The following is a 13,021-nucleotide window of genomic DNA, read 5'->3' as shown; positions in this document are numbered from 1 at the left end:
TCTACCTTATAAATAAGTGGGTATTTTCCTTCATTATTCTTCTATCCAGTTTAGTATATAAACACAGTAAAGTATATAAACACAGATTGTGTCACTTTGGGGGACTTTCACCTGTTCCTTGCCCATGATGCCAACTGCTGGCTGGGTAAGTATTTCTGGTTGTATTCTTCTTTCTGTATGCAAGTCTGTTTTTATAGCTCCAGATCCTCAAGGAATTCTTCATTATACCATACTACTTGGTTTTTCTTTTAAGTTTAGTTCTATCTTTCACAAACAGACAATAGGTTTCTTACATTTTCCTTGATCTCTTTAAAATTTTCTATTAATAAAGTGTATTAATAAAATTTATTAATTATATTAAAGTGCAGCATCTCTTCCTTTTTAATTAACCATATTCTGTGGTTCTGCTGAATTACAAATCCATGTATGCTTTAGGATTAAAATAGATAAGTTGGGTTAAAATTAAGAAATATGTTTCTTATGATTATTATATTTACCTGTTCCGTATTTGTTATTTATATAATGATTTATACATGTTTGTTAGCATGTCTGCTGATAAAACTTAGTTCTACTATATTCATACAATCATTAAGGTTGGAAAAGACCTCCAATATTGAGTCCAACCTCTGACTGAACACCACTGTCCAAACTAAACCCCTGCACCAAGTGGCACATCCAGTCATTCCTTGAACACTTCAGGGATGGTGAGCCCATCTCTTCCCTAGGCAGCTTCTTCCAATGCTTAACAAGCCATTTCTTCACTGAAAGGGTATCTTAACCTCATAAACATTGTGAACAATCCAACCAACATAAACAAGTTTTTCTTTTATTAAATATTTTGAGAAAAAGGTCCAGGGCAACCTACAGTCAGGAAACTGTAGGTTTTATCATGTCATGTTGCAAATGATTAATTTAATAGTCTCAGTAAGAGATGTACAAGCCATCAAAATGACATCAGAATGTCCACAACAACAGAAGTTATTTTGGTCCATCATATTTACTATATTAAGGAGACAAATGCAGTTTCATAGTTAAGAGGTATTTTGTGGATTTCTATTTTATTTTGCAATAGCTACAATCTCCCTGTATTCTTTTTTTTATATATATATACTTCAAATTACAATTTTAACTCCTTTACTCTCTGTTTTCTTTCTATCTATCTTACTGCCCAAGAAAATACAGCAGAATGTTAGATTTCTCATGACTCCAGTGTCACAAGTATTGGCTGCAGAGACCTATTTTTCTCTTTCCAGAAATTATTCTTTCAAGTAGAGTGTGTTGTTTTTAACAGGTTCTATAAAAAAGCAGCCTGAACAGGAACTGCACTGACTGCAAATAAACTCACTGAGTATATATATATATATAGTGTAAATTAAATAATTGTTGATGTGGGCTTGCTATCACATGTCCATTAGATAATTTGAAGACATTCAAAACTACCTCGTGGTTGGCAGACATTCATTATGCAGTAAATTTAGAATTCAAAGTAAATGATCCATTGATTTCTGTTAAGTACTTGAGAAAAGTCAATCTAGTTTAACTAGAATTCATCAGAAATTCTTATCAACAGAAAATTTTACTGTTTTGCTGGTATGGTCTACCACGATAGAAAAATTAATTTAATTTACAGAAAAATATGCCAGAAAATATTTTACTAGGTATCATCTTACAGTAATTTTCAATCTTCATTTCCTTAAGTGATAACATGACTTCTAGAAAAAACATAAATATCTATTTATTTACAAACCAGTTTTAGCAGAAAAAAAGTCTATGTTGTGCTAAGCAATGTATATTTTTTAACCTCTCCTAGAATTAGTCTAGTGAAAGTACAAAAAGGCAATAAAATAATGTGTTTCTTTTGAAATTATTTAGCTACAAAAAGCATTACTTTTAATGAATTTTCATGCTGACTGTATTTTGTCTACTGTTCATTGTTAATGTGCTCATAACTATCAAAAAGAGAAGAGAGGCTCAATTTCTGCTGTCAAATTCAATGATGGACCTCCTACAGTCAACCAAACTTCCAGTCTGAGAATAAACAAAAATGTTTATGGGAAAAGGGATAAAACCCACCATCTTTTCAATATTTGGATATCTTTAAGCAACAAACATTAGAAACTTTCCTAAATCACTACTTAAAAACACAGAGCACTCATATCTAGAATACTGTGAGACTGATCACTGTTAACTAAAAAAGATCTGATTGGGCTTTTAAAAGGAGATAAGGCAACAATGATGACCAGAAGCAGTTCCTATCTTAGAAGAAAAAACTCTGCAGCTAAAACTGTATGAAATATAATAGACTGCATGGAACATAATAGAAATGTCTAAAGGTTATACATATTATAGATAAATTATATAACACACACTACCACTTCCCATTGAATATATCAGGAAGCAGTTTTACAACAAAAGGGTGACATTGTCTCTATACAGATAATTAAGTTGAAGAATTCATTTTCACCAAGTTCTGAAAACAAGAATATAAGTAGGTTTAATATAGGACTGCAAATAACTGTGGCAAACAGATTCCTTATTGCCAGGGAATAAATCCAGCAGTACGCATGCAGCCACTGCCTCAGGAAGTCACTAAAATACTATCAGAACCATTCTATGCACACCCTTCTCCTTATGTGTATTCTCAGGTATTCACTGCTGAACTCTGCCAGCATACCATATTACAATAGTGGAATCTTCAGTGCCTTCTAGCATGGAACATCCTTTACTGTGATTGGAGATTAACACCATTACATAACATTCCAAGATTCATGCTGAAAAACATTATAAACCGCAAGTCAAACTATTAGGCACAAGACCACCACATCCTAGAGAGGAACAACCTGAATACACCTTTTACAAAATATATGCCTTATAAATATGAAGAAATAAAAATTGGTAGGCTGATTGTTAAGCATCAAAAACAGTTGCTTCAGGGGCCAGCTAAGAATTTCTACTCTTTAAGGATTAAAATAGGGAAATATTTCGAACCCTCCTGATAAAACTCCTGAGGAAGTACACACGTGCTGGAGATAGAAGTATTCTTCATCAAGCCAGGATATGCAAGACCACTCTCAGTATCAGAATGATCACAGAAATTGGGAGAACTGCCTAACATCTGCGGGAAGGAAAATGCCACTTCCATCTTGAAGAAGCATGAGGATCTACAGAAACACAGACTGGTCAGATCTCGATTCCTGGGAGAGTGATGGTACAACTAATCCTGGGAACTATTTCTAGGAACATGAAACACAAAGCAGTGATCAGGAGTCAGTAGGCATTAACCAAGGGGAAGTCATACTCAACCAATGTAATGACCTTCTACAATGAAATTACTGCAATGAGGGGAGAGCAGTGACTATTGTCCATCTTGTCTCCAATAACGCTTTTCCCAATGTCTCCCATAGTATCCTCATAGAGAAGCTGATGAGGTAAAGACTGGACGAGCAGACTTTGAAGTAGACTGGGACCTGGCTGAATAGCTGAGCCCAGAGCAAGGAGATCAGTGGCACAGAGTCTAGTTGGAGGCCAGTTCCTAGAGGTTTATCCCAGAGGTCATTATTGAGTCCAGTCCTGCTCAATAACTTACTGATGTAGATGATGGGGCAGTGGGTACCTTCAGCCAGTTTGAGGATAACACCAAACTGGGAGGAGTGGCTGATATGCCAGAAGGTCATGATGGCATTCAGAGAGACCTTAACAGGCTGGAGAGACAGGCTGACCAGGATGTCACAATGTTCAACAAAGCGAAATGCTAAGTCTTGCCCCTGGGAAGGAAGCACACACACCAGTGCAATGGGAACTGCCCGGCTGGAGAGCAACTCTGCAGAAAGGGACCTGGAAGTCCTGGTGCACACCAGGCTGAACATGGGCCAGCATGCCTTGAGAAAAGGGAGTAGATGGGCTGTATTAGGCAAAAACATTACCATGAGGCAGAAGGAGGTGATCCTACCCTTTGTTCAGCAAAGCCACACATGGAGTTCTGTGTCCAGTTCCAGCCTCCCCAGTTTAAAGAGAAACATACTGGAGACAGTCCAGAAAAGGCCAAAAATATAGGGACTGAAGCATCTCTCACATGAGACACAGACTAAAAGTACAGGGAGGAGATCTTAACAATAAATACAAATACCTGAAGGAAGGGTGCAAAGAGAATGGATCCAGGCTCATTTCAGCAGTGTCCAGTGACAGGTTCAGAGGCAATAGGCACAAACTGAAGCACAGGAAGTTCCCTTTGAGCAGAGAAACACTTTTCATTCTAGGGGTGACCAAGTACTAGCACATGTATCTCATACCCAGAGATTTTCCAGAGTCTGCATCCCGAGATATACTCATAATCCAGCTACACATAGTTTTAAACAATGCCCCTAGGTGATCCAGCATGAGAAGAAAGGTTGGGCAAGATGACTTCCAGAAGTTTCTTCCAACCTCGACCATTCTGTGATTTTGTGGTACAGAACTCATGTCCAAGAGCATCAGACTAACCCAACCTCTGCCTATAGGCACACATGGTCAATGGTTCTACAAACATACCTTTTCCAGAGCAAAAGTGAAGTCTGTAACATGATACCTTGTTTTCAGACACTACTAACTCCTATTATCAGCACATTTTGCCCTCCCCAGATTCCCTGTAAATAAGCTTTTTCATCAGCAAAGGTGGACAACCAGTATATGTCAAAATTAGACTCCAATATTGACAGTGATTTCAAGTGGAAAATACCCCAAACGTATGAATAGGTAAAAATTTCTAGAGACATTTATTCTCCTCCCCAGTGTCCCCACAGTGCTCCCCGTTAAAACACTTTTTTGCAAGCCATTAATGTCAGAAAAATGAATAAAATTTAAAAGCTGCACCATTAGTATTCCTGTTCAATTTTCTCCCTGAATGTTTACAATAATCACTATAACAAATCCTGAATATTAACACATTAATGAAATTATCACAAATAAGCAGTGCTGGAAGACACTTTTAAAAGTCATTTAGTGCATTCCCTGATTCCAGCACAGGATCAGCCACACGTGTGTCTCCTCTAACAGGTATTTGCCAAACCTGCTACTTAAGATTTTCATAGCTTCCAAACAAGTCCTAAACAAAGTATGCAAGCATTTTACGTTTTCTTTCAATTAAAAAAATTCTCCCTACCAAGTTCTGTCCTCCCTAATGCAACTTAAGTTTACTCCTTTCAGCTTCACTATGAGATGAACATGGAAAACTGATAATTTCCTTTCACTTATCCATCTCCTTCATTCCCTGGAATTTTCTTTTTAGAAGGCTAACATATCTCATCTGTTTAATTCTTTCCTAACACTTACCATGGTTTTTAGACGCGTAATTATTCATTCCTATTACTCTCCACTGAATTACAACTGTTCCACATATTTTTTGACAGGTATGCTATTCCAGGTGAGACCTTACCAAAGCCTAGCAGTGGGAAAACTTCACAGTGCTGCCTGGGGAGTGTCTGTACATTCCTGTATGATATTAATCTCTTTCAGGATAATGGCTACAGCTCAACTAACATACTATTAGGGCTCCCTGATTCTCTGCCAAAGAACATTTCCTTACAATTTTTCTTTGTCCTATGTCAACGACATAAACTAGCCCTAGAGAATATCCCTTTGCATTTTTCCTTTTGAGAAGCATCATAACATCATTAATATTTCTTGGGGTTTTCAGGATAATTTTTTAATATAATCCTGCCATGAGGTGTTAACACAAGACTGGGAGAAGTGTATCTAAAACTTCAGTGAGTATACAAATTAATTAATTTCTTAGTTTTATAATAAAAACACTGAACAAAACAGGTTCCCTGAGAGGTCACAATTTGAAAAGGTCCTTCCATTCTAACAGTAACCATTTACTAATATTTTTTGCTAACTGTAACTCATCTATTTACACTGCCCACATAGTATTTTAAGTTTCTTGAAAGCCATATGCTTCATTTGTACAACACTAGTGAGCAGAACAACTTTTATTGTTAAGGAAATTGGAAGTACAAAGTACTGTATAAAAAATGTAATATTGCCAGTATCTAATAATAACCAAAAAAAATCTATTAATATGTGCACAATTTTATAAGCAGTTAAGTAAGAATATCAGAAAGAGAGCTCAGAATAATACATTGCTTTACAGAATATCAAATTTTTTTCCTATTTTTCCATTTTAACCCATGAAATGTTTTCACCATGTATTCTCAAAAAACATCACAGCTTTCATGACCCACAAGTATGAGGAGCCACTTAAATACATATATTGAAAAATAAACAAAAATTGACTTTGCCTGGAAACTAATTAGCAAGTTATATGCACGTTTTAAACCAGTTATGCATGAGTTCAAAAACAAACATTTCTTTTATCACATGAACTTACAATGTATAAAACTCTAGAAGAAAGAAGAGAGAGCAACTTAACTGTTTAAAGCTCAAATAACATCCAAAATACATTTTAGCAATTTGAAAATTTATAATAATAAATATTTTTAGTTTCTCTTTATGAAAGGAATATTTTCCTCTCCATGCTTTAAGGTCTTCTCTAAGACACAATGCCCTAGCTTTGCCAGTTTCTGTCAAAACTTAATTTTTCAGATAGCAAAAATAATCATATAAAATGTTCACAGATGAAATACTGGCTCCATCAAAGTCAAGATTTCCTCCACTTTGATTGACCCAAGATTTCACCTTATATCTGTCGAAGTTCTGAAACTTTACAGATATTCTAAAAGCATGACAAAAATGACATGATATTTTCCTGGTCCTTAGAAAGCTCTTCTGACATATTATGTAGATTCATATAGCATCCTATATGAATGACTGAGACCACGCATGTGCATAGACATGCTATAAATAATGTTACATGTCTTATCATTCCAGCTCCTCATGCACAGAAAACACATCACTTCACCAGAAATTTCATTATAAGGAACATTTGCCAAAGGACAGACAAGACAAAAAAAAAAAAAAAACAAACAAACAAAAACCAAAAAACAAACAGAGTACCAGCAACTCCTTAAATTGTACTCTAATGCAATTACTTAAGTTACTGATAAGGAGAGTAAGACCTGATTTTCAGTTTTCCCTTTGCAAATGAAGGGTTGGAAAGCAAATGGTGTTCAGCTTGTAAAATGCCCTCAGCTGCATGTTCTAAAGGGGCAATCATTTTAAACATACTCTCCATGATGTTCTAATGCTATACAGATGTTACTTAATCTACAGAGAGCAGCTTACTTACGTCTGGGGCTCCTTTTCATTTTGCTGTTTTTGCTGTGGTTGAAGAACGTTATTTACCAGCTCAGTGATCCCACTAAAGGGAAACCACCTGTTTAAACAAGCAAATAATGTGACTGAATAACCAATAAAACCACTCTAATTTAAATGCTTTCTTATCCAACATTAGTAGAAATAGACAGGCGGAAAAGCTAGAGCCAATGGGAATGTGAGCTGCAGAACTAAAGAACTAAGTCAGCCACTAAGGGTGTAAGGGAAGTAAAGTTCTACAAGTCACCAGTTCACAAGCAGGCAGCAAGAGCCTACATCCAGCTAAAGTGTGGATGGAGTAAGAAGCTACAGGCAGCTCTCTTACAAGCCAGTCAGGAAGCAGATGACAAACTACCTGCAGCCTATCAGGTATCAGTGAAAGCCAATACCATCAAAGGTGCAGAGAGCAGAACATGGCAAAGGTAGAAAAGTCAAGCCTAGTGCATCTTGAAGATACTTTACTTACTGTGTCGGCTGTGGTTTTTGCTCTTCTTTGACCCTAAAAAGATAAGTTTGCACAACTGAGTGCAACATGTTGAAAACAACTACCCTGCAGTACTAAAATCTGTACCAAATGGGAAGGGAAAAGTTCCTATTTTGAGTTAAAATGATTTCCTTTAACATTTGTTGTATGTTTATATTAAGTTGTACTATGGGTTTATTTCCATTTAGTTTTAAAAATGGAGAGTGCCAAGTATAGAAAATTTAATTATGTTAATCTAAAAATTAAGTCAGTAATATACTTTATCTGACTTCCAATTTTTTGCACATAATACCCTATTAAAATATTTCCAGCAATACATTCAGCTGCAAATACAAAGGAAGGTCCTTTGATTATGTGAACTACAATCTATTTCTTTTTTATTCGCAACCAAATTGCCTGTCAGAGTTCAAGGCAAATTTATAACATGTAATATGCTATTTAAAATGCAATATACTAAACTAATAGATTAAAGGAAAATCTGCATTATATTCATTAAACTACAGTGATGCCAGAACCTGAAGACAACATAACTAAGAACTAAGAAAGGAAAGCTAAGGAATTTTACTCATCAGTGAACTTTACTAGGACTTTCTTAAAGAAATAACTAGATAATACATACAGTAGGTCTGTTTAGTACTGATTAATAGTTGTCCACTGTCTTAAGCAAAATATTCCATCTAAAATACATGCTTTAACTTAAACAAGCAAGCTGATGTTCTATACCAAACCTGTGCTGGTTTCATCTGGGGTAGAACTAATTTTCTTCACAGTGGCTGATATGGGTGGTTTGACTTTGTGCTGAGCACACGTTGATAATACAGAAATGTTTTTGCCATCGCTGAGCAGGGCTTACACAGAGCCAAGGCCTTTCCTGCTTCCCCTACTGCCACCCTGGTGAGGAAGTTGGGGGTGCATGGGAGGTTGGGAGGAGAAAGAGCCAGCACAGGTGACCCAAACTGACCAAAAGGATATTCCAGAGCATGTGGCATCATGCTCAGTAAATAAAGTTGGGGGACATAGGAGAAAGATGGGGGGGACATATGGAGTGATGGAGTTCATCTTCCCAAGTAACTGTAACACCTGATGGGGTCCTCCTCTCCTGGAGATAGCTGAACATCTCCCTGCCCAGGGGAAACAGTGAATTAATTCCTTGTTTTGCTTTGCTTGTGTGAGTAGCTTTTGCTTTCCCTATTAAACTGCCTTTATTTCAACCCACAAGTTTTCTATCTTTTACCCTTCTAATTCTCTCCCTGATCCCACTGGTGAGGGAATGAGTGAGCAGCTGCCTGGGCCTTGTTTACTGACTGGGGTTTAACCTGACAAAACCCAAGAATAGAGACATTTACCTACAGGAATATTTACATCCTCTAATTGCAGGTATTGGTCTTAAATATCAAGTAAGGATCTACTTTTCCTGTATGTTCAAAAACCCAAAAAGGTTCCTATATAGCTATTCTGACTGTCTCTCTATAGAGAATACTTTCACCTAACTAAACAGGAAGCACAGGCTCATAATTTTAAGTGGGTGCTTGGTGTTGCACATAAAAATAAAGTTCACCAAAATACCTCCATATCTCATCCACCATATGATATGACAGGAAATAACTCCATAAACAGGATTCAGTGACTACATAAGATTCAAATAAGTGGATAATGAGAAATACTAATATCTCTCCAAAACTGAGTACCGAAAGGGAAAACTGTCTTCTAGCATGGTTTTGCCTCTTCAGCATTTTGGAAATGTATATAAAAAATAACATTACAGTACAAAAACCAAAACAAATAAATAAATAAAGTCCACAAAGCAGGTATATTAAACAAAAAAGTAAAAAAAAAGTCAAAACTATAATGTCACATGCCATTGCAATTCCACTCTACCATGCACCTTAATCATATAATTATCTTTAATCAAGATAATCCACACTTGTTTTTCAATGTAGAAAATTCAAAGCAGGAGAAAGGGGAGGGTTGGGAAATCAAAGCATGTCCATACTTTTCTCTCTAGGTGACTCAGGATATTTAATTTACAGCACTATGAGCCTTAAGGCTCACAGCTCCATGGTCAGCTGTGAGGAGAAAACTCCTAGATAACAATTCAGAGTTCTGAAGTTGCCTACACAGAACTAGACACTGAAATGTGACCTCCCTGACAACTGGACATTGAAAACGGAATATATCACTAATCTAGATATTCCTTTCCATACACGATTTCCAAACATCTGTACTCGACTCTTTTATTACTTCATTGTGAATTGCTCTATTGAACCAAACAAAGGAAATCCAAGCCCTTCACATAATCAGATTACAACCAACATCTTTCCTTTGGATAGTGACCATGGTCAATCATTTTTCACATGTGGAACTGAGATCAAATGACTGTAAGATCCTAAGTGTGTAGTTTGAAATCTTTGGTACACTTTTTCCCAACAAGATCTAGCATATTTACATTATAGTACATATATATATGGTGGCTTCAATTGCACTGCAAACCCTTGGTATTTTTGAAAATCTTACAAGCAATTTCAGTTTTGCACCATCAAATAAAATGTATTGTCCATTATCGGACATGTTGAAAACCTGCATTTAAAATTAATTCCTCAGCACTTTATAGGAACACTTTGTTCTAAGTCAGGATATGATATGACCCTACAATTCAAAATATCTCCCTTAAAAATTAATCTTTTTGCCTCCTAGAATTCTGTCTCATTCCCTATCCACTTTCCAACACTGCAGTTATGTGAGGACAAGAGCTTCCATTATTATATAACAGTGACGCATTCCTCGAGCACTCTCCATACATCCTTCAGTCCCTGGATTAGGAAATTATCTTCCTTGACTTTATAACGAGCATAGAAGACAAAGTACAAATTCAAAAAGAAATTATTAAAAAATTTATTGAATTAATAGATTCTACCATATGATTTTAATTTAATATTAACCTTGTGGATCAACAGGCCCAAACCCTTCAGGTGTACAGCCAGGTATTTATCTTTCAAGGTCAGAGAATGCATACAGATTCTGGATCTAAATCCAAAACCCACTGACTAATTTCTGCTTCTTTTTTTCCAAAAGACTTCATTCAGATGAAATTACAAGTTGTAGCAACTGATAGAAATAATTATATATTAGATGAAATGCACTGAATGTATTTTTAGCATTGCTGTGGTTTAAATATCTTTTTCTAGACAGAAAAGGACGAAAGAGACTCCAGATAACTTGAACTCTGTCTACATGTACACATACAGTTGTATTTCCTTTGGTTACAAGAGCTGGTTTGTGTTTCATTGGATTGTGTACTCCCATATTTATCCATTGCTTTCACAAATCAGCAATAAACAATCGCTTGAAAGTGTCTTGCCAGGTCAGCAAACCCCCAAACTTCCATTTTCTCAAGAGACCAACTGAAATACCCCATGCAGTATAACTACATTCTGCTCCTTCCAGGCTACCTGTCTTCATTTAACCTTCCTATGTCTTTTCAGTTCTATCCACTCAAAACTCTACCAAGAACAGTGCCAGTTCTCATTATTCACTAGAAGAAAATTCTGATCTAAAAACACCAACAGGCTGCAGATAATGTGTCTGATCAACAGTAACTGAGTAACAATGTATTCTAACAGTACAGAATACTAAGTATTTTAACACCTGTTCTAAAACATTAGAGGAGTTTGAAAATATTGTCACAACTTTTTTTTTTTTTTTTAAAGATCAATACTTCATACACTACTCCACTTGAAAACAAGCCAGGATTTTTCTACTTGCCAACATTAAAGTATTTTTGCACCTAGCACTTTGTTATGGGGAACCTCTGCCCTTTGAAACATACACAGCACCATTACTCTTGTGTTCTTCTGCAAGTCTACACAGTCCAAGTGCCAGACCCCTTTGATCTTTTCCAGTAGCTGGAATCATTAAGCTAAATCTCAAGTCTCAGTGAACAGTTTTTGATGTTAGATCCTCTCCGTGCAATAAAAATTTCCTCAAAGATTAAGGCTATTCCCACTGGCACAGGGAATGAATATGAGAACATAACAGAATGAAGAGGGAAGAGAACAAGAAAAATTGAAGCAGAAAACTAAGTAACGAAAACATCAATATAAAAATTGCTATTATCCCTTTAAACTCTAAATACTTTTCTATTTTTCAACAACTGCCACCAGTAAAAGCTCCTCTCTAAAATCTACTATGTCAAAACCATAATTTTTCCACAAGGTGCTTTGGAGACAGGTAAACTAAAAAGCACTCTGTTACCAGAGCTCATCTCTATTTTCCCATACTTGGCTGCATAGCCACAAAAGCATAGGGGAAGAACTCAAGTGCCTCAATCTATGAAAATAACCCTTAAAACAAACTCTACACCTCCTAGATATTTGTATTAGTTCTACTCAAGTGATGTTTGGGGAATCTGTATTTTAGAATCAGCCATCCTTGGCAGGGATAAACATCATAACATCTACCTCTAACCCAGCAATACTCCCAAGATTCCCAACTTGCCATCCATGGACCTACAAGCACAAGGAGATCTAATCTGCAGGAGTAAACTGCGTGTAGCTAATGTCTCCTAGAAACACTGTGTGGAGCACATAGCATATAACACTATATAAATCTGTATCAGTTTCATTTAAAAATGCTACAGGCAAGTAGCTTCAGTCTTTTGCTCAATAATAGCCTATGTTTTCTGTATTTCCTCACCAACTCAGTGGACAAGGATGGACCAAGATGGAAATTTTTTCTAGCCCTTTTTGTTGAAATTGAGAAGATTGGAAAAGCAAGTCAATCTTTTGCTTGGAACTCATGTGTGAAAACAAAAAAAATCTGAATGTATTTTATTATTACGATTAATGCTGTAATGTTGCTAGTATCAATTAAATGAAGCTGTTGATGCTTCTAGAGTAGTTATTTTTATTAAATGTATTGCCTAGGAATTCCAGAGAGTGGGAAACTTGCATGAAATGTTTAGGTTAAGAGAACGTAGATCCTAATAACAAAGCAGGATATATGTACAGCAGTTTCAGTGAGCAATGCATGTTACACTAAACTTGATTAAGAATCAACATAAAATTAAATATTAATGCACCAAACTATCTGGTTTTCCTAAAGCAAATCATAAAGGAAGGATGAGGGGCAGTCTCAGATCTATAAAAAGAATTGTCACGTTTTGCTTCCTCTGCAGATACCATACTGACAGTGACCTCCAGCTTTGTTCACAATAAAGAAATAGAAATGGTTGAGAGAAGACAGCAGCAATAATTTCATCTCAAACCCAGATTTATATTACATGCAATAAAA

General features: G+C 36.1%; 1 protein-coding gene across 24 annotated transcripts in view; it reads right to left on the bottom strand.

Annotated features, from left to right (window-relative positions):
* Positions 1 to 13,021, bottom strand: part of RIMS2 (regulating synaptic membrane exocytosis 2) — a 448,889-nt gene that overhangs the window by 381,313 nt on the left and 54,555 nt on the right. For 7 of the 24 annotated variants that reach the window (XM_050971294.1, XM_050971305.1, XM_050971301.1 and 4 more), the window contains exons 2-3: positions 7,715 to 7,747; positions 7,223 to 7,309 (exon numbers count right to left, since the gene is read on the bottom strand). The exons of the other annotated variants lie outside the window; for them this stretch is intronic. In XM_050971294.1, the coding sequence (XP_050827251.1) occupies positions 7,223 to 7,309; positions 7,715 to 7,747 (120 nt within the window). The remainder of the gene's footprint in view (positions 1 to 7,222; positions 7,310 to 7,714; positions 7,748 to 13,021) is intronic. 24 annotated transcript variants of the gene reach the window in all.

This window comes from Serinus canaria, chromosome 2 (assembly GCF_022539315.1).
Source record: "Serinus canaria isolate serCan28SL12 chromosome 2, serCan2020, whole genome shotgun sequence".
In the NCBI taxonomy this organism is placed as follows: domain Eukaryota; kingdom Metazoa; phylum Chordata; class Aves; order Passeriformes; family Fringillidae; genus Serinus; species Serinus canaria.
This window is presented reverse-complemented; position numbering and strand designations above follow the sequence as displayed.